Source organism: Accipiter gentilis, chromosome Z, assembly GCF_929443795.1.
Source record: "Accipiter gentilis chromosome Z, bAccGen1.1, whole genome shotgun sequence".
Taxonomy (NCBI): domain Eukaryota; kingdom Metazoa; phylum Chordata; class Aves; order Accipitriformes; family Accipitridae; genus Astur; species Astur gentilis.
Genome location: NC_064919.1, coordinates 62,835,759 through 62,858,958, shown reverse-complemented (window position 1 = coordinate 62,858,958; position 23,200 = coordinate 62,835,759). Strand labels below are relative to the sequence as shown.

At 35.7% G+C, this 23,200-nt stretch overlaps 1 protein-coding gene across 3 annotated transcripts in view; it reads right to left on the bottom strand.

The window, feature by feature from the left end:
- Window positions 1-2,404: 2,404 nt before the first annotated feature.
- The window catches only part of JMY (junction mediating and regulatory protein, p53 cofactor), a 73,263-nt gene continuing 52,467 nt past the window's right edge, over window positions 2,405-23,200 (bottom strand). For 2 of the 3 annotated variants that reach the window (XM_049794407.1, XM_049794406.1), the window contains 5 exons: window positions 17,237-17,323; window positions 14,552-14,647; window positions 12,712-13,264; window positions 10,025-10,335; window positions 2,405-6,653 (listed from right to left, as the gene is read on the bottom strand). In XM_049794407.1, the coding sequence (XP_049650364.1) occupies window positions 10,028-10,335; window positions 12,712-13,264; window positions 14,552-14,647; window positions 17,237-17,323 (1,044 nt within the window). In that variant the 3' untranslated portion in view covers window positions 2,405-6,653; window positions 10,025-10,027. Of the gene's footprint in view, window positions 6,654-9,726; window positions 10,336-12,711; window positions 13,265-14,551; window positions 14,648-17,236; window positions 17,324-23,200 lie in introns of those variants that run through there. The other variant, XM_049794405.1, reaches the window with a different exon arrangement.

The following is a 23,200-nucleotide window of genomic DNA, read 5'->3' as shown; positions in this document are numbered from 1 at the left end:
CAAGAGCATTGGGAACAGACCTTGGCTGCAAATACAACCTTCTTTATAAGAAGAGTCAGTGATGATCAAAGGACTTGCTTATTTCAAAATACACCTCCTACTTGTTCTACATGTTCTGCCACAACCCAAAATTAACAGCGTATGCCATTATCACCAGAAGTGAAAAACACCACTAGAAAACCTGAGCCAGATGGGCCTCGGATTTTGGTTAAGACATTTTGCAGTGTAGATCTGTACTGCAAATGCAACCTTTGTTTCACTTTGTTGGTGGAAATGTCATACATTTTTCATGTTTTCTCGGGATTGTAATTGCACTAAAAAGTTCCTGTACCAGAAATACACTTTTTTTTTTCTCTCTGCCTGTGCTAACTTAACAGGCACTGTAGTTCTTGTACCAGAAACACAGGAGTGAAAGGAAAAAGATACACAATACAAACACATCTCTTTCGTAAGATTTATGTCAAGATAGATAATAACATAAAATAGCTAAAGGAGAAAAAAAAAAACCCAAACAGCTGGCAACTCTAGTCTGGGACATGATCAGTCATCTATTTGGGGATATTTCTCCTCCCCCAGAAAAAAAAAAAAAGTTAAAACTCTTCAGAACACTCATAAAGGTACTTCTAAAGTATCCAAGTTCTTCATATACAATCTAGTCTGCTTCTGAAATATTATATTGTTCATATACCAAAAAAGCAGATAATGGAGAAGTCACATTTTTGATTTGAGCTTTTCCATTATCATTACCTGTCTTTTAAGTGATTGCAGGTGGAGGCTTGCTCCCTCCATGTAATGGCATTGCTACTAGCTGGCTCTAAAAGGGTAGAAGAGTGTAATAAGGGAGCTAAGCTCTTAATATTTCTGGGTTTAAATTTTTACCCTTCTTCATAGAGTGTTTTTGTCTTTTGATTAAGAGATGGAAATGTGTGTGATTTGTATTTAAGCACAACTATCCTGCATTACTTGAGAGCAAGATTCTTCTGTAATACCTAAACTGTTTATGTGATTTAGTTTACAAAGATGTTACCTCGATATAATTATTTCCCGCTGCAACATAGCTTAGGCACAGCCATCTGTCATTAAGCAATGACAAGCAGCTTGAGAGGAGTAATGCTGGAAACCTGAATGAACTAGATAATAATTTTTTTTTTTGGTGGGAAACAACCTGTACTAAAAATATTTTTTTAATGTTGGTACATACTCAAAACCAGACAGTGGTCAAATAAATATCCTTTAATAAAGAAAAAAAGGAATCATTTTAAAGCACCAAAACTGTGAGTATGATGTTACATCGCATGGACAAGAAGGTGAGTGCAGTACTTTTGTGTACAGGTTTAAATTTCTGACTCATGATAATAAAAAACAGGAAATACACAGCAGTAAACTTGCATTGCAGAAAAGGTGCACTAAAGAAAAAAAGCAAAAAGCAGACAGTTAAAACTTTTTTTAGTTTTAGGTATTGCTAGAAATGTTCGTTTAGTTTACCTTTTTTTTTTTTTTAAACATACTTGTTACTTTATAACATGGAGCATTTTTAGGCATAGTAAATCTGCAGAGTCGTTTACAATAAAAAAATGTATTTAATATGTCCTTTTGCATATAATGGAGTTAAAGAACCTTAAAGCCAAGCACAATGTCCTAGTAGTGTTTGAGTCTACCGATAATATTGCACAAAGCTAGTGAATGGCAAATTGGTTTTCTTTTGATTATTCTTATTTATTCAACATAGGCTTAACAAAGAAGTTAGTTTCATTAAACTTCACTGGCTTCACTCATGCAAGACAACCTGCAGCAATCTGTATTTCTTAAGCTTTCACCTTATGATGATGTATTTGTATGTATTTAAGATGAAATTTAAAACATATAGCAACCACAGTAACACACTGGGAGATGTTAAGTCAGTGTCCCTAATCCCCAACACCTATTTCCCAATTCAGAAATCAAAAATACTTTTCTAAATCTGAAAATTGCACCTGTCTATGGCAAACTAATTATTGAATAGGTGACAGTCTCTGGAATAAAATCTCTGCAGAATTTGGACTATACTCACCAAAACAGTCATCATCCTTTTTACTTGTTCCAAACAGACACACTACTGGTTAATAGTCTTAGATATCAGCTTTAGATAATACTCTACATCAATATTACAAAGTCAGCAGAGTAAAATTCATTGCTTGGTCATTTTCCATATTAGAGGTACATCAGAGCATTCACATTTGAGAATGGAAAGATGACCTTTTCTGTCAAATTCTGAAGCTCTGTGCCACAGAATATAGAAGACCTGAATCACAATAAAAATACGTAAATGTCAGGTTGCAGATTCACCACAGTCAGAGCTGGGAGTTTCGGATTAACAGTCAAAGTGAATGGGAAGTGCAAAGAACTGTATATACAACAACCCCTCCCAAAAATATACTGGCATGCCCACCCACCCTTGACCCTTCTAAAAATCCTAATTTTAATTATTTATGTATTAGGCAGCAATTAAATATAAATTCACTTTTTAGGAAAAATTTAAATTACAGTATATTTATAGGTTAAAAATAGCCATGGCTGTAGTTTTTACAGCACTGATAGCAGTATGTCAATGTGCTAGTACACCAAAGAGCAATCTGCAGTCAAGTTTAGGATGACCTACTGTCTGTCAGCTCCAGTAGCACTGAAATCATGCAATGTGCTCTCCCAGTAAGGTGCTCCTGTTTACTCCTTTTCTTTGCCAGAAACTTTGCTTGTTCTTAACATTAATTCCATAGTGCTAAACATAACAACATATGGTCCATGCTTATGGAATCATTACCAGAAATATATCCAGATAATTTAATTACATAAGCATTACAATGAAAATAAAATCTGATTACACACATGTGAGCAAACTTGATTTACAAATTACGCTCCTGAAATTCAGTGCAACAAATGGAGCAGGGGTAACATTAACCAATAGAAGTTTCTGCCTCCTTACTAAGTTGCACCTTCAAAAATGCACCTGTCATTACTTTAATATGTAGTGCTTATATTCAAAATGATTCTTTACAAATAATGTAGTGAAGTATGTTGAGTTCTATCCCTGATGCAGCCACAAAAGAACACAATATATAATCATACTAATTTATTTTACAGGTGTCTGGTGTAGGATGCAAACTGTCAGATTTAAAAAAAAAAAAACAAAAAAAAAACCCCAACAAACCAGCCCAAACCTTAAAAGTGATATTTAAGAAAAATAAAAAAGCTTTCACCTACCCTAGACAGGTAACTTAACTAACATATGAAAACATAGTGAAGTGAATAAAATAAGACTATTGGTCATTTGGAAAGGATCTGGAACATCTGTGAATGAGAGCATGAAATCATGTTGATGCAAATTCCATTTCTGATCAAAAGACTATTGCTGTTTACCTTACATTTTGGTTATTTTAGTAGAAATTGAGTATTTCATTTCTTGTTCCCACTCATGAAAGATTTTTCAGTCCTCACATAAGCATTTGTACAATAACATTACGCTTTCCAACTCTTCACCTGGATCAGTTATACTATACTAAAACAGTTCTAATCAGAAGAAAGAAGTTTCTAAAAGTGGAAAAAGCCTGAAAGCTAATAAACTGCTTACGATAAATGATAAGCAACAGAAAAATGCAGCAACAACAATGAAGCCCAGACACAAATGAAAAATACCAATAGGCAGAAACGTCTTTTTATGGAGGCTCTCTTTCCTTGCATATGTTTGCGTGTTTTTCTGTAGTGATGCTTGCTAAGATTTCTCAAGGACCAACACAATCATCACAGCTTTTCCCAGCTACGGAGGAACCAATCTCAATGCAGGACTGTCATAATTTCTGTAAGTTTCTTGTAAATATACTTAAACCTTCCCCATTTGCTGCTGTAGCCATCCCACAGCAAAATTCCACACTACAGAGGATGGGAAGTTTTATGCATTAGCCTGTACATTAATATGCACAGTTTTTATATCGAAGTGCAGAATTATGTGAAATTGTGACATCTAGTGACTCATGGAGAATTAAAATCGAGGAATGTTTTTTTTAGCAGTGTGTGGAAAAAACCCATGCACTTTCCACATTGAAGATGGCAGTTTTGAACTGATATAAACCGCTACGCTCAGCATAACAACTATTTTTTGCGTGCATATAAAATACAATTTTGTATGAGAACTCCATTTCTATAACCTAAACTATTACAGGAAGCTAAGATTTTGGCTAAATAGAAAACAGATTAAGGACAGTAATTTTTCTCAATCATGCACGCGTTTTTCAAGGCAAAGATGACAGATCATCTGGCAAACAAATCTGAAAACTGTAGTACAGTACAGCATGGAGCTATTTAGATAAATCACAACACAGTGGTAAACTGTACACACAAATGTGTGCAAGGGGACCACTGCACCTCTACTTTAAATTACACTATTTTTCCTCGGCTTGGAAAATTCCAAGTGTCCCATATGCATAATCTAAGGAATAAAACTGCAGGCTGGAAAATAGAAAAAATGGACATAAAAGTTGCTCCATCACCACTGTTAATTTAGCACTAAGTTTCAGATGAACTGTATAATCTGAATTACCATTCTATGTCACAGTTCTGTTTTGTGCTACAGCCAAAAATTTATTTGATTACCTCGCTTTTAATGTGGTGTGACTGGTAGTATAGACAAAGGTAGAGTAAAAAACCACACAGCTTATGGTATAGGCAATGTCAAATGATTATGATAAACTTTGAAATTGCTGTTATTGCTGCATGAACACAGTATTAGACAGCTTGCAACCACACCATGTAATTCAGGATTCAGAGAAGCAGTTTAAGAAAAAAATACTGTGTAGTTTTAGGTCCTTAGAAAGCCAGTGCCATGTATTTCATAGACCTGATCTTGGGACAGAAAAATACAGACCTGAAGACTAATAAAGCAAAATCAGTACAACTCCACAGTAACACTGCTTACAGGTGCTTTGAAAAAGAATGTTCACTAACTTTATAAATAAGGCAACAAAGTTAAGGAAATGCCTGTTGATAGCAAGGGTAAAGTGACATCCTTTCAAGATGTTTGACAGAGCTTTAAATTCAGAACAGCCACAGCAAAACAACTGAAGGGTCCAAGAGCTGACGTTCCTTTAGGTTATGTAGCCTATTGCTAAGGTAAGTTCTCCTGTTCCTCTTTATATAAGTAAATGGCAAGACGTGAAATCTCCTGTTATAAACGTTAACACAGTACGTGTTCCATTACATGACAGCAATGCATAACTCCACTTAAAAAAACTAAATCCCCATAGTAGTTTGTCCGTCACAAGAGCAACAGTGAATGGACCACACTGCACAAATGACAGCGACTGTGTATTTCTCAAACACATGTCATTCTGTAGTATGTCATGGTAGTAAAAATAAAAGGCTAGTGAAAATTCAGTTTTCCTAGAATTGTAATGGGCTGACTTTAATATCACATGGAGTTTCCAGACGGTACAAGGCTACTTCTATCTCTGTACTGACACACCTCTTAGTACTACGGTATTGTAAGAGTAGCTGCCTGCAGCCATGAGTCATGAAGTTCAGGATTACTTCTAAGTATTCAAAGCAGAGGAAGCTGTAACTCTCCTTTAAAAAAACAAATAGTCAGGATCAAAAGGGAAGTTTTTTCCCAGCCAGTAGGCTTTTGGGTATGAAATAAAAACATTTTTGCAGCCACTAAAGGGAATAATGAAAACCAGCAAAGGAAGCACGATTTTCACAACTGAATTACCAGTATAAGTGCTTTGATCTTTTTTAAAGAAGGCTGCTTAGAGTAATCAAAAGCCATTTTAATCCAAAAGAGAAAAATAAATTTAAGTATGAAATTTCAAAATACTGCTTCTTGTAACATGATAAAAGTATAACTAACTTGGTTCAGCATAGCTAAATATGATTTTTAAAAAGCATGAAAATGTGTACTTTAAAAAGGTGTCAGACTACAAATGACCTTCTAAAAAGGTGTGCAGTATGTCTTGCTAAATGTACCATGTTGGAAACAAACACATTCTTGAATATGTACTGAATTCCTACTTCTCATTGTGCTGTGGTCACCTGTTGCTCTTCATGCTGACATATACTTCTTCAAACTAAGAAGAAAAAAAGTCTTAGTTGCATGTTACTGAATTTCAGCTACTGTAGTGCAACTAGGAATTCTGCTCTCTGGAATATCACACTGCTACACAGCAAGCTTCTCTGCAAGGAGCTATTTAGTTGGATTTTCAAGCAGCTGATATATTCAGTGCAGTGAAGAGGACATTTTATAGCTGGTTTGATATCTTGGCTGAATCCCAAAGTTACTCTAACAGCAAGTATTCTCCCAACTCAAAATGCCCCCCTCACTTAACTGGCCACATATTACTAACGCAAATATAAAAAGTGCTTAAGAATCGGGCATTCTTGATTATATAAAATGCACATCTAAACAAATTGGCTTTCTGCCCAAACCAGAATTTTTTGAACAAATTAAAGAAAAAAGTGACCCAAAAATTAACATTTCAGGCCATTTTTTCCATGTACTGAATCATTTGCCAAAGAAAGCCTCCTGTGGAATTGATGGTCATAACTGCTGGCTCTGAATATTCAGAAATGAAGAGGAAAAGTAATCTTCAACTGGGGTTTCTTTTCTCACATCAGTGGCTGTGAATCACCTGTTTGGGAAAAAAAGAAAAAGGAACATCTGAAAAGCTAAACAGCTGTACAAATACTCCATGATCAACGTTATCAGCCAATTCCAACATGCAATACTGAGCAGCCTCTTCAAAAGCCCTTATTCTCTTTGTTCCCAGGCTAATGACACACTAAGTCTGGAGCCAGGACACAGAGTATGACCAGGTCTTTTTTTGCCTTCTGGTATTGCTGGCAGTAAACACATACTTGGAAGAGTCCCAAAATACTAGATTAAATACAGAGACCAAAAGCTAGCTTCTTATCTGTTACTTTGTCCACCAGTCCCAGGAACCCAGGTTTCACGTTACTTATAGTACTCTTAATGTACTACAAGTGATTTATGTGTGCACACACATAAATAAAGCTTGGCATACTTCTGATAACCGGTAATCTTCTGATTTTTCATACAGAAGTTACTGCCTCTGTGTACTGCTTGTTCAGCTGTACTTCCAATCCATAGAATCCATAGAAAGCCTCAACATTTTTGTACGTGGTTTAGATTGTCCATAAGGAAGGAACTGCTCTTACAGAAGTTAGTCATAACTATGTAGAAGTTAACTCATAAAGCAGGTAATACAAGAGATGACTAGATCTCCTGCAGGAATTATTTACTATTAGTTTGTCTTCAAACTTCAGTAATTAATAAAACCACTTCAGTAGACATTGTTAATACTCCTTGCACATACATTAAGACACTTTTTGGCACTTGAAAAACATCGTTGTATCAGATTTAGCCTTCAGTCCTAAGGGCAAATGATTGCATTACATTTAGCCTGTAAAGATGTACATGTATTAAGCATAGCTTGTAACATACGTGCCAATATACTTTTGTATAACTGTTTTCAACCTAAAATCTCTATGCAACTGGTTTTTGTATGTGTAGAGCTTACAGTTAAAAATCGGTAGGTCAATCTTAAAGCATGGTATTAAATGGATAACCTTATAATAAAAAATACTATTCTGCAATTTCTACAATAGACTTTAAGCAGATTTGACTCGTAATAAATTCTGGGTAACCAGTCTATATGTTCAAGCAAGCACACTCATCTACATGAAAAAGTATTTATTCAACTGAATTTCACAAGGGCTTTGTCTCAATCTCTGTTCTCCAAAATTATTTCACACAGTTCCATAGCAGGGGCCCGTTTTTCCTTTCTGAGCTGTTAGCTATTTTGTACAACTGTTTTTCAGTCAACTCTGTACTACCAGTTAAATAGTCTCATCTCGTAAAGCCATGTTTTTTTCATAACAAAATATGACATTGGTAAGAGAAAGCAGGTCCCAGATATGTGAAGAACTCCAAGGAGCACACACTCAGAACTCTGATGCTGCATCCTACTTTAAGTCCAAGTGATTTCATGGAACCTCAGCATTTGACAGGCGTGCATCCCTAAAAGGGGAAGATGCCATCATTGTAGACTTATAAAAAGGGGACAACAGCCAGTGCACTACAGGTACTGCATGGCAGTGATTTTCAACCTGCACTCTGAACTGCTTCTATGGAGCTGCAAAAGATAGCAGAGGAAAACGTGTATTTATATTGCATGGCAATGTACATGTAAGACTTCTAAGAGGATACCCTGCCAGTGGAAAATGTTTAGAAGGCCCACCAACTAGGTTAAAAAAAATTTGAAGTTACTCTTGGAAAATTCCTTCCCTTTTTTTTTTTTTTTTTTTTTTTTTTAAATGACCCATAGTATTAAAGTGTATTCTTGCTAAAAATTGCAAACAAGATCCCAAAGACTAAGTTACACAAATGAAATCACAAAGGTTAAATTTGCTCAGTTATCTAGGAAATGAGAATAATTGCACTGAGAAAGCCAAGTCAATTCCAAGACATGTCTTTTCTTATAGCTGTCACTTGATTTCTAAAGGGCTGTGGTAGTGGAAGTTTTCAGTATGCAAGTATAGAAAAAAGGTACATCCGAAAGAAATTATCTTCACTTTGAGTTTCAGCAAGAAAATCCACTCCTGGATTTTCAACTCCAAAACTAGCAGTACATTTGGTATGGAATAGAAGGAGCATGCCATAATTAAACATTATTAAATCATTAGTGTGGCCAATGGCTAGTTCACAGGAAATAAAGGCAACATTTATATTCCTTTTTAAAATCAATAATAATTATTATTATTGTTGTTATTATAATAATAAAATAGCATAACAATGGAACAGTTTGAGACACAGTATTTCATAATCACAACAACATTCAGCAGGTGATGGGCTAAGTCACCATCGCTTTTTTAAACGGCTGTAGCACTTTTATCAATAGCCACTCTCCAGCTACGGTAATAACTAGCCAGGGTAGAAATGCCTGATTGTAAACACCCAAAACGGTTATCTTTTTTCTACTGCTAGCTGTGTTGCAAGGATTATAAATACTTATCTTCTGTATTCTTGAAATAGGTTTTGATTTCTAAACAGATTTTTAAAGTCTTTACAGATTGTCATACCTCTCTTTTCTCCAAATTTTAAGTTCAGTGGGAACTGTAACTGTGACTTAAGTTCATCCACATGCCAGTAGCAGAAAAATACCACCACAGAAGAATAGTGCTGTATGCTGTTGTTGTAATCAAGAATCCATTTGTGCTACTGATGCAGCCATAATTTTGAAAACTAATCTCTTGCCAATTTCTGCTTTGTCCTGAAATCATTAATTTAATCAGCTGAAGTCTAGTATCTGCACTTTCAGGCACTGTAGCTTAATATAATGGAAGTTCATGGGATTCATAGGAGTAGCAGAAGTATAAATTATATTTGTATATTTACTGTTTACAGTCTGGAAATTCAATTAAGTCAGAGAGTTTACAGATTGAAAACAAGCTATCAAAGAGTCAGTCACACAGGGTAACCAATGAGATTTCAATGTGTTCAGCAGTCAAATCTAACTGCCCTTCACTTGAAGCTATTCAGTCTGAAATGATAAATGTGCTAAATTTTTGCAAGGTCAGGAGTTATTAGAAAATAAGTACAAAATGTGTCCAAGAGTGATTGTGCTGCTTTATCACTGAAAAGCTTTTTAAAGCTTTTTGGTAAGCTGCGAACGGTACCTTCAAATTTACTAAATAAAATAAGAGCTTTTTATAGGAGTAGTCCTGTCAATATTCAGCAAAAGTATTCAAACAATAAAAGGCTAAGATGTTGCCTAAAAAAAGTTTTCCTTACTATAAACCTTAATTCTTGGAAAAGTCAGTAATACTAAATTCATATGTGCATGTTTTACCACATTGGATTTCAAGACAGTTTAGTAACATTCATACTAAGTCTCCTAGAACGCACAACCTGAGGCTTAGCTGCTATTTTTATAAGAAAAGTGTTGAAGAAATATTTTTTTTAAAAATTTGGGTTAATTACAGGTTAATTTTCCCAGTCTGTGCAAGGCAAACTCTCCTCTTCATCCTCAGATTCAGGTGATGCTTCCTTAATTCGTCGCAATGCTTCATGGATGCTCCTTGTCAGAGGGTCAGTATCAGGCAGAATTGTAAATGATTCTCTCAAAACATCTTTCTGCACTTTCTTCAGTTTCACCCCTTTCCTGATCTGTGCCAAGATGTTATTGCTATCGTCTTCATCAGGAAAAGGAGGGAGACTTCTCTGCTCAACTTTCCTTAAGTGAAAGCTGCCACGTTTCAAGGAAGCCAGCACTTCATCCATCGGGGAACTCACTGCAGTAAATCAAAAGACCTTCAACATTATTTTTACTAAATTTTATCAGTCTTCATTTATATTTCCTACAGACCAAAAAGTAGCCGCATACTATTAATGTGACAGTCCCATACCATAAGTATAGTGGTAGCTCCAATACTGTTTCAGTCTCCAAGTTTATCTTCCCTATTACCAGGTCAAAACTGGTTTATACAGACAATTATAATTTCTGAAACCACTTAACCTCCTATCAGGCAGGTAGTAAAACTCTTTGAACAAGATGGCTTTCCTGTTTGCAGTCAGAAAAATCAAAATAGCTGCAATGAATCTGACACAATGAAAGTGTTTATTACATTATCTTTCTTGACTTTGAAACTCAGGTAGTGAGTATGTATCTTAAGTATTGGACTGTGCAATCCATTATCAGCACTTGCATTTTGTGGCTGATTATACCTACTATATGACTATTACTACATGTCAGTGAGGGAAGCAGCAGTATAGTCAACTGCAACAGCATGCACTTTCCTGCTTCTCTGGATTCATGTATGTAGTAGCACCTAGTCACAGCATGCCTATATAAATTCCCTTCCTTTATAATTAATGAAAACAGAGAAGTAAGAGTTAATACTTTATCACAAAATCCTTCCTTTATCACCAATTTGAAACTACTTCTCTGCAGAAATAAAAATCAGGCTTTGGCTCTTTGAAGAGCTACAAGCAGGTAAGATCTCTATCCCAGAGAATGCGTCATAATAAAAGTACAACAGTTTGAAATAGCTTGCATACACTAGCACGTATCAATCAACAGTTGAGTATCTCCAGTTCTTTTTTGTATATTGTAGAATACATTTTAAAAACCTGGTTTGCATTTAAGAGTCAGCTTTGTCCATCAGACTAATGGCCCAGACAGTTGGAATAGACACAAAGAGAGAAATAAAAGAATAATACAGGACTGCACATTTTAAGGAGGAAGGATTGTAAGACACTCATCTGTCATACAGAGACAAATTTCTGAAGCCACTTGGAGACTTGGAACATCTTGGGGAATGCAGAGCAGCAGGTAGAGTGCTGCTGCAGACATTAACAATACTCTAAAGAGGGAGGATGGAATTTGAGTTTGTCATTTTGTGATGTATATCAAATTGCACACACAATATGTGCTTTATATAAAATTGCAAGATAAAATGGGTATCAAAAAACTAAACAATAGGACTACAGAAAACCAAAAATGGAGCACAGCAGCATCAAAATTGATAATGAACTTAAGACACTTTACCTGTGACCTGCAGGATTCATAGGAGCTTAAGAATTCTCTAACTATTCAGTTGCTTCAAAGGTTTTCAGTCATTTAAAGACAATTCTAGAGGAAACACTCTTGTTTCTGTCTGATTGATGAAGACAGTTCTAATTTTGATTTTATCTAGATGAGGGAAAATGTCAATGGAGGGATGTTTTCTGCAGCTGTAATTGACAGAGCCACATAGAATTTTTAATAAAATATTACAGCCATATTACAGCAGAGTGAATCAAGGCCCAACTCAAGGTACTTTTTCTCAGTAACTTCCAGGAAAATAGCTCAGCTGAGCACTTCCGAAAATCTCATCTCTGATTTTCAAATAAAACCTTTGCTCCAATATAGCATGTTTCACCGAAACACCAGGATTACTTTGTTCAATCATTGCTGCCATTCTCCCCATTTTGCATATGGGATAAAGGATAAACAGTCAAGAACGAGTAGCACAGAATCAACAAGTTGTAACAGATCCCCCAGCTTAGCCCTGTGCTCTATTCATTCTCTTCAGTTTCCAAAGAAGTTTTTGATCTTTCAACTATTTATTAACACGCTTTGCTGAATTATTACAGATTTAATTTCCAGTTACAGTTAAACTTACATATTCTTACTCAGCTCTGAAGGGTACTCGAAGGTTTGTGGATTTTTGTATTAAAATTTGAAGAAACCTTGAAGAAAGCATTCTCAAGGTTTCCTATGTCCCAAGACAAGTTCTAATTCTACTAGGTCAGAAATTATGTAAAATTCTGTTATTAAAAAAACACCACACCCTCAGGTAAAGCATGTAGTATTTGCAGTGCTGGCTGTAAACTAGGTAGGAAAATATTCTTTTAGACAACATTTAGCTCCATTTTCTAGCTAGTCTAACGTGGTATATCTTAGATACAGTTTCACAAGTGTTTTCTGTCTAACTGAACAAGTATAGCACATGCTATTGTATAGGTCCTAAAAATTGAAACCACAACGTTTGTCAGCTGAAAAGGATTTAACAACTTTCCCATTAATAATTATAAATGAATCATCACAGCATACACTTTTCTATAGAGCAATTCAAAAGAGGAACTGATGTGCATTACAATTAAATGCACAGAAATGAAAACATTACCTTTCCTCCTCTGTAAACCCTCTAGATCACCGGTCTTCTTAAGCTTCTTCTTGGCACTGACTAACTGACTGCTGTCAAACAGATGTGCTGGCGGGATACCGGAAGAGTGCTGGACTCCCTTCTCCTCACTCTGACGTTTAACAAAGCTGTCGCTTTTCTCCAAGGATTTCGTGGCATCTTCCTTGGAGGGCAAAGGTGGAGGCGGAGGTGGAAGTGGTGGAGGCAAAGGGGGTGGAAGCGGTACTACAGTAACAGTCTCTGGTTGAAGCTCATTACTGCTGAGTGAACAAGTACTAACATGAGGCAGTTCAGAGGTAACACCATTGGGAGGTAACGAGATATCTTGAAGTTGTTCTAAGCTTGTAGATTCCTGCACTTTCAAAGGCTGAACTGCATTTTCCAATTCTACCTCTTCACTTTTCTCTTGAATTTGTATGGTTGCTGGCAAAGATTGAGGCTGATTGACACAGGACACTGAGCTGGCTGCACATTTTCTTCTGGCGTGAGTCAGCCGCAGTCTGGTTGATTTAAGTATTACTTGCCCGGGGTACCGCTAAAGTGAATAAGTTATTGACAATTAGATATGTACATGCAACACACTATTCTAGATTCTAAGTACCTGTCATTGGGGTTTGCCTTTCTGACAAGCAGAATTCATCTGCTATTTTCATTCATTTTGCTCTGGATGTAAAAACAAAACAAATATATCCTCACCTTTATGCAAAAAATGATCAGTTTTCTTAATTTTTATTCTTGGTTAAGCAGCAATTTACACGTGATTGGTCTAGTCAGTGATATACATGGGTTAGAATTAGGATTTCACTAAGAACCAGATTGTACATTCAAAACTGTTTTTTCTGGAAATTAAAATTTGAAATTCGCTCTTGCTTTCCTTTTCTAAAAGTGGTCAATGGCTCCCATCCTCTCTGACCTAATACACTGGCCTTAGATGTGAATCATACTGCTTAAAAACATATCTCTTGAAAACATCAAGTATTCTGAGACTTTCCAAAGTACTTTTTATTTAGTTCTTAAATTTGCTGCCTCAATATCTGTCTTTTCATATTACTTTGATCTGTAGCCATTTTTATGCAAAAATTTAAACCGCTTCTGAAAGACAGGTCTAATACATTTTATACAAATGTGGTAGGCCTAGAGCAAGACTTTATAACAATATAAACATGCCTATACATAAAGTTAGTTCATTAAGAGTTGCTGGTTAAAGTAAGAAAATTTGCTTTAATTTACAGAAGCTATGCAATTCAAAAGCCTTGCACAACGAAGATATGATAAGCAGTGTACTGCTGAGCAAGACAGCTTTCCAGTAAATAAACTTCTGATACCTTTATTTTTTTATGTATTCAGCAAAACAAAAAAAAGTCTTCGCCAATTAATACAGTCTCTGTTTTCTCATACTTTCACCTCTTTACTAACTCTCTCCCCTTCATTCCACCTTCTATCCATTTTCTGATACTTCCATTGTAATAGGAAGGGGCAGGTACTGGCAGGTGTTCCAGCAACCAGTAGTAATGGGGGTGTGTCAGATGGTAATGCTCTTTGTGGGAAATACCATTTAGATTTTACTTCTTTTAATAATATTTGCTAAGTGTCTTGTCACAAGGTGTAGATGTAAGAGTGAAAAGAAGTTTATTATGGCACTGGGAATGCAATGGCCAGAGGAATTCGTTACCGCCAATACTGTAGTTTGTTGTAAATTTTCCAAAGAACAGTTAACTGCACAATGAAAGACAATAGCTAATAGGATAGTCTAGCCCTGCAATGGGTGAAAATGTCTTTTGCAAAAGAAACTGGTAGAAAAGAACAACTTTTCCTCTGTTACCTGTTTAAATGTGCGAAGTCTGTCCAGTGTTTTCTGTCGTTCCTGACTAACCCAGGAGCTCTTTCTTTCCTCTTCATCTTGTAATTGATCTCGCTTCTGAGAAAATATATAGAAACATGTAAATATTACATCCAATGCTATGTTTAGCATTATTAGAAAAACTGAATTAAAATAACTCTTCTGCTAATTCTTAAGGATTACCTAACAATCTACTTCTCAAATAAACTCATTTCTGAACTTCAAAACTTGGCCTTTGTCTTCCCCTTAAAAAAAATTATACATTTCATTTTTTATAATCTCAAAGAAATGCAAAGCTCAGTAAAGAAAGATTTCAATCTGGAATTGGAACACTTGACTTGTTACCTTGGAAGATGAGAAAGAACTAGAGATGTGACAGAATATTATACTGAAAAATGCCCCCTTAGATTATAAACAGTACAAATTAGCCAGACAGCAAACCAGTATCCATTTTCTCTCATTCCAAGAACAAAATATCAGTCCAAATTGCAAGGTTGCCCATTTAAAACAAGTCATAATAGTATTTTCACAGTGCAAGAAATCATGGAACTCAGTGCCACCCAGTATCGATCTAATATTGAGCAAATTACATCAACATTTTCATTATAATTTACAACAGTAAATGAAAGTTTTCTGTTTAATTAACTTATGCTGTCATTATTCAATCCAGCTTGATTTTCTGTAATCTTACTTCAATAAAGGTTTGAAGTTCTTCCTTGCAACTAAGACAGTTGTATTTTTTTCTTGTTTAGAGATCTTACCTCCGTGAAAACACACATTTGGATCCACCTCCTTTAACTAGTCATCCATTTTCACAAAACTTCAGCAAAGTTACTACATCTTTGAAAAAAAACACTACTCTTCAGTCAAATTTATTGAAAGTGGATGCTAGTTACCAGATGGCAGAAGTCATTGTATGCAAGTTCAGAAGTTATCAGGAAAAGTGACAGAACAGGTGACTATAAGGAAAAAACCTTGAGCAGAAACAGCAGCTTTCATTCATAAATGACTCACAGCATTTAGTATGACTTTTAAGATCTCATCTTCATCATCATAATTAAAAATTCTGATCACTTCTGTGAACTTTTATTGTCATTCGGTCAACACAGAAGTAGTGTCTGCCTGCCTGTCATTTTCAGAAGTCAGCTAGTGGCCTGGTGTCCTTCAAAAAGAGCCAACTCCTGTGATTCGGAAGTAAGTAAGTATAGATGCATTAGGGAGAGGAAGAGGAGAACATGTCTGAAAAATTAAGGACAGGAAACAGGAAAAGGTGAAGAGTAATAGAAGCACATGGTGAAAAGAAAAGAAAATAACAGAGCAATGCAGCAAAGAAATTAAAACAGAAGCATATAGAAAAGATTACAGCAGGAAGAAAGGAAGGTTCTACCTACCACCACACTTGCATGTTACATATGCAATCAGATCAAAATTTTCATGAAACAGTCTCAGACTCAAGGGGTTTTTTTGTTTGTTTGCTGTTTTGTTTGGTTTGGGTTTTTTAAAAAATAAGAATAGTGAAAATGCAATTGTTATTTGATTTCAGGTTTGGACAACCTTGAGGTTATCTTTTCAAAATTCTTTATGAAAAAGAGTGGCAGAAAACCTATTTTACAATAACAGTACAAGTTTTCAGTCACATTATGAACATAAAAAAAAAAAATTAGCTTAAGGTTCTTTACATAAGGCAAGTGGGCAACTATGAAATAAATAACTAAAAAGCCCTGTAATGTTAGGGAGACAAGAAAGTCCTTCAGCTTTGTCAAGTCTTATTTTTAAGAATGATAAAGGGACTACAATCCACACAGCAAATTCCTTTGCCTTATTGTAAAAACTGGGGGGGGGGGGGGGGGGGGGGGAGGTTTTCTAAGTTGCTTAAAGAGTATGCCAATAAGTACTGTCTTTCACAAGTAGCCTTTTCATAAAATAAATTATGCAGCTGACTTCCTGGACAAATGTATCAATGTTAAAAATGTATAAGGATGAAATAGAATCACTTTCACTAATCTAATTGAAGCCTGAATTGAAGAGACTTGGATTTCAATGCATCTTTGTCAGTGATCTTTATTAAATATTGATACTATATCAGCTTCCGAGACCTATCCCAGAATTTGAATATTCTTTAAGATAAAGTCTATTATGTTCAGCACAAGAGTTAGACTAGCTAGCCTATTCTCTGCAATGAGACTGTGCAGAGAATTGTGGAGCACACAACTGAAACTACATCTTTATACAACACAATTCAAGTGATTTCTTTTGTAGGAAGAAGAAAATAACAAACAAGCTTATTAAGATTCAAGAATAAATGTGTATGGTTTCCTCACTCATCTCAGCATATCTGACACTGTACTTGAAGATGTCCAGAATCATCTACATGCACCTGATAACAGACCGCATGCAGCCTAACCCTAGCAGTAATCACTTAGACTGTGAACCTAACATTAAAGAATTGTTTTATTTGCTTGTGTTCAATGTCATCCTAACACAGCTATATACTCCCCCTTACCAGCGTAATATTATTGATACAGAAATCCATGGTGCAAAGGTCAGGGATACATACCATCTTTTCTAAAACAGCTATCACTCTGAATACTCTCCTAATTAATGTATAATGAGGAATGCAAGCTATTAACTAAACACTAAACTCAACAGCAGAAAACTCAAACTTACTAGCTGAACAGTATGGTGCATTTTATATTCCTCCTCACTCTGGTGACGCTGCTGGATCTTTTCATTATGCTTTGCAATACAGATCTCCTGTAGAGACATAAAATGTTATCTTTAAAATATGTATTTCTATTATCTATTTACAGGGTATAATGTCATATTTAGCAAATAGCACTAAGAATTAGAAAAATAAGAATTACAAAGCCTATCTCAGACAAGCTAATTTAACCAAGCTAATTTAACTTACAGTAAAACCATAAAATGAAAACAAAACCAAGCCAGACAAACCCAAATCTATTACTTTTAACTGTCAAAAGAATATACACAAGTAACAGCTGCTTGAAAAGTCTGTTCTACAATACCAGTACAGAAGTGACAACAAACACCAATTTGTCAAATACTTCATAAAACCCTTGTGTAACTCCATGTATTTGTATAAACGGATAATAACTAACTCTCAGATATACTACATATTCCTGTTTATGCAACTAGACAGCTTCCCATTTACAAGTGTCAGTTCATCTTTTGCACGTACAATCTGCAAGCACAAACATTAATAAAGTTGTTACAGTTTTATGCATGCACAAGCAGGTTCATTTATTGTACCAAGTTCACGTCTGTAACGTCTGGTTTAAAAACAAGCTTTTATCACGTTGCCTGCAAATAAGAACAGGTTAAAAAAAACCCCACAAAATAAACAGGCCATGTTACAATAAACAGATGACAAGAAACAGGACGACACTCAAACTTCAGGTAGATAATATAAAAAGAATTGAATTCAGTATCAGTTACAAAGAAAAGGCATGTGCAGGAATTTAAGAGTAGCAACAAGACAGACAAGTTCATCGGACAATACTGAGGGCCAGGAAACCAGGCAGTATGGGCAATCAAATTAGGCTTGGTACAAGCACCACAAGAACCAGAACCGTCAGATGTGTATGTAGTTAGAAACAGATCTTAGGCTGTGTAAGAGGCGGCGGTGTTAGGAAGTAGTTCGCAGCGTGACTTTAGCTGTAACACCGAAGCAGGGGGCTTCTCGGGCATCAGTCAGCTTGACTTCCTGGGTAGAGCCAGCCAGGAGCTCTGCCACTGGAGGCATTGCTTGGGGCAGCTGACGGAGTTACCAGCCACCAAGTAAGATACTACAGCAGTGGCAGAAAGACACAAAAACAAAGAGGGGAGGCATAAAAGAAGCCCACAGTTTTGGACAGTTGGAAATGCAGATAAAGTTACTTTCTCCTACAAGCTGACTATGGACATACGGTGATCACATAAAAAGGTAGCCAGTGTTCCTGTATAGGACAGAAAACCATGCTGTCTTTTATGTTTCTAAATAGTAAAACCATCAACGTTCGTGCCTTATACAGGTAACCGACAAGAGCGCAAGTTTCTGTGGAAATAGTGTCCCAGCTTCAACAGAAGCTTATATATATAGCTAAACACTGCTAGGTTTTATTGTTTGTTTGTGGCGATTTTTTCCCTGATGAAAAGAGTTTTTAATACAGCTGGAAAAGTTAACTCATTTAATTTGTAACTGCAAAATGTAAATGCAAAATGCACCTCATTTCTGCATTTAAAAGACACAGCAATAGCTTCAGAACATTATTAGAGAATCTGAAAGTTTTGTTGTAATACTACTACTGAGGTACCTTTGTACTTTATTCTCTGTGTGTTAAGTTTGATTAAAAGTCTTCTAAAATAACGAGTAATGTATGTTACAAGATATAAAAAAGTACTATAAAATAATGAGAAAACGTATGTTAAGTTTGGTTTGGGTTTTTTGACATGTCTTTTATGAAACACTTTCTCTTTAGCATCAGTATTTAAATCTTTCTGATAAAGAGTAATAATGAACGATATTTTAAGGATGTAAAGGGGACAAACCAGACCAAAACATATTTGGTGCTGACTTTGCACTAATAAACAACCTACTTTAATGCAATTACATCTCTGTGACTTGAAATAATAAAAGACTAGGAGGGGCTGAAAACATGTTGCAGCATAGGATTAGAAATCTGAGTCATCTTAACTAATTACAGAAATGGTTAAAAAAAATTAAAAAAGGTTGCAATTTCATAGGGACAAATGCAGGGTTCTACTTGTAGACAAGATTAAGTAGCTGCAAACAAAGGATGAAGAAAAAAACCACCCAGGTAGCAGCATTAAAGAAAATTATCTGGTGATTATGGCAGATGACAAGTTGAACATAAACCAACAAACTCTGGCAAAAAAAGAAAACATTGTAATTGTGTGTATGAGCAGGAATACAGCCTGCTGCACATGTGAGGTAGTCCTTCCTTCTCAGCACTGGGAAAGCAGGATCATGATGTCCAGTGAGACCCACCCTTCAAGACAGATGTTGACCAACTGTATAGAATTGAGAGAGCATCAAGGAGTAATGTTCATGTCTTTTAATCACCCGGCTGATTTCACAGTATCAAACTGTACTTCTACTAAAGTGACAAAAAGGGAGAGCTGAGGAACCCTTTCCACCCTCGTAACTGGATAAACTACCATGTTTAAGACTAGTAACATGTAATATACGTAAAAGAGATGTGCATTAGTATTATATTTAACTAGTTCCAGTGGGCCTTGCTTTCAGATTGAAAAGCATCCCAATTAAAAGGTTAGCTTCTCATTTAGTAAGCTCAGTATGCGCAGAAACCATATTTTACTGTAAGTGTTCTTTGTAGTTATGCTCTTATGTTGTTGTTGTTGTTGTAATAATAATAGTATGAAAGCATATAACAATAACATTAATAATAACAACAACAATAATAATATGAAAGCATACCAAGTAACCCTATGGCAGCTGTCACTGCATCTATATAACACCTGCTTTGGCATGGGCTACGCTTTAAACTGTGGGTTTGCAAAGTAGAAAAGGTGCCCTATTAAATAGACACAACAGCACGTGAGGAAGCTTCCCAGATCAAAGCACACATTAGGAACATACCCTGAACAGCTTCACCAATTAGTTGCTTCTCCCAGTCTGCTCATGATAAGGAATACCCTTCCTGGATGTAAAATAATTCAGTTCTTCACAACTCTACTTTTCCAAAGATATTTTTCTAGACACCTTCTTCACCATCTTTTTTACCTTGACTCTTTGCTGTAAATCTAGTTCCCTAATAAAACAGCTGCTGTCCCACATGATAACCTAATTAATACTACTGTGCAGCCAGCAGGGGGTAGACTGGGATAACAATAGGGGTACCCTGCATGGAAAATCTTTGAAACTAGCTTTCAAGAAGTAAAAAAAATAGTGAGAATGCTATTACAATCTTATTTTTTAATAACTAACTCACTGTCATCAACAAAAAGGAACATCAGGAAATGACTGCTTAACAAAGGCAAATAGGTTTGTATAAAAAAAAAAATAGGAGAATAAATAGTTTATACTCATGGTAGTACAGCAAAAGAACATCAACCTCTGTAAAACCAAGAATTTTAAAAATGCTGGCTCAGTTATTCAGAATCAAAAAATGAGGTTTGTAACAAAATTTTTAACACAAGTTTCTAAATAAAGGTTTGGTAGAATTATTTGACAACATCATTAAAAAATAAAAGCTTCAACTGCAAAAACAGGGAAGGAATTTCTGAAAAATAAATGGAGACTATAGTAATCAAATTTTTTATTACATATAGTCTTATTCTACACAGAGTAATTGATTCCCTTAACAGAAAAGATTTTCAAATACCCAGATGATGAAACAACCTCCTCTGAAAAATAAAAACTAATGCTAGAGAATAATTTCCTATTCTTTTCTTAATCATGGTATCTGCTGCTAGAAAGGAGGCATTCTCCTAAGGGAAACTTCAGCTGCCAAAAACCTAATAAATGAGCAAGGATTGTAATTTCTAACTGTATCACAGGACTGTGATATACACCACTTAATGCACAGCTTGCTTTTTGTTTTCAACTACAGGACAAGGTTAAAAAAGAAAATACAAAAAAGGAAAAAAAAAACCACCAAAACCTCACCAACCCACTCCAAAACAGAGCACTTGTTTACAGGTCTGTTTTAAGATACTTTGCTGAAACAAGCGTTTCATCTGAAAAGCATTAAGCAGACTCTCATCTCAGTTCAACAATAAATGTTTCTTAATTGAAAGAGACAAACAGACTTTGAGAAAGATATTTACAGCATAGTACATGCGCGTTCCAAATGCACGCTCAAAAACTCAATTCTTTTCTCCACTTAACGTTCAGTCATCACTACACTCATTTTCACCATCTAGAGTCTGCTTTTGCATCCCATCTGTATCTTTGTTCTGCATGCTTAACTTAAATTGCAAACTCTGAAGAGCCAGAACCCTTTTTTCCTCCCTGTTTTGTAAAGTACAACAACCCTCACCAGGCACTATAAATAGTGTTCATTAACAATGTTTTGCAGTATCTCTAGAATTGTCACTCAAGATACAAAGCTTGTTTATGTTTGAATCAAAGTCACAAGAGTCTTGATTTTCAGGTATTACCAGTAAGCTTAGTAAGGCTCTGCATTACTCAGGAGTAATAAGAGCAGCTACAGTAAATACCGCTGACATATATATCCCTCAGAACAGCTACGTTCTTTTCTGCCGGAATGCTGCAAAATAGCACACAACAGATTCTGCCTATTCTTTTTGCTCAGATGAAGATCTTTTGTTTCCCCCTCCGAGTTTAAATACACATTATTCTAATCTGTGATTTCTTTAGAAGCTGAAAGCTAAGTATCTCAATGCAGCACTCAACTGCAGATAATGCCACACTGGGCAATGAAATCAGTAAAGAGCTGGAACTAGTTCTGAGAGTGCTGTTATGTCCAGCACTGAAGTTCCACGTGGAGACATTACCTCAGGTCCTGAAAGCAGTATAACCATGTTCGTCCAGCACAATGTTGAGTAGACATGACTATATTACTTACTCCCACATGCAGACCCAGATGAGCAATACTGCCACACACAACTCTGCATCATGTCTCATTGCACAAGTAGGCATGCTGCAACTAGTGCTGCAGCCTAGAACTAATTCTTCCAGCTTAAACAAGGTATTTTATCATAGCATTACCTTGAAACAAATGAGCCAACTGAAGGTGACTAGCTCTTTATACAGGTGAGAAGGCATGCTAAAAAATCTCTACTCCTGCTTCAGTGTTGCTTTTCAACTTGTTAACTCCCATAAGTTGAGTAAGAAACAGCAAGCAGCCTGTCACTTTTGAACAGGTTTGTCTATTCTGTAAGATGCCCAAAGTGTCTTTTCATATTCAGGAGAAAGTAGTGTAACTATTATAATGTAGCCTATGTTAATTAGCACACCATGACAGATGTGATCTATTCCTTAAAGTACTAAAAAGCCCAGCTTCTTGATACTTTTTCTTTTTACAAAGTCACATAAAAGAAACTGCATAACTCTGAGCAAATGACTTCCCGTAACTGGCTAACAAGAGACATTTCTTTCATAATAATTTATTTACAGTCTTCTCCATATTGTGTTAATCAGAGACAGGACAATATCTGAAGAAACACAAAAAATCCAAAATATAAAATGTATGCACTACTGTTTTGTTTGCTGTGTTATGCTTCAGATTCAGGTACAGAAATAGATACCTTAGTTATGAAGGGGAGGCAAGACCTGAAGGCTTTACTCTCAATCTACTGGAATTGTTTATGTAAAGGGGTCATCTCCCACATCAAGGGACATGACTGGGAACATACAACCACACCAACCCCTGATCCCACTCTAGAATGAGGTCTCAACTGACACTTCTGCACAGCCTTACAGTATATAGTATGGGGTAGAAACCTATTTTATAACAAATATTACAATGCTTTCTCAAAACTTTGATCTATTCTACTCATTAAGCTATCTTGCTCATTAATAATGCATATTGATGTAACCACAAACTGCTAGGGAACAATAAACAAGTCATTCTGGGAAAAAGGAACATACTTACATAGACTTGATACACAATTTCAAAACATTAG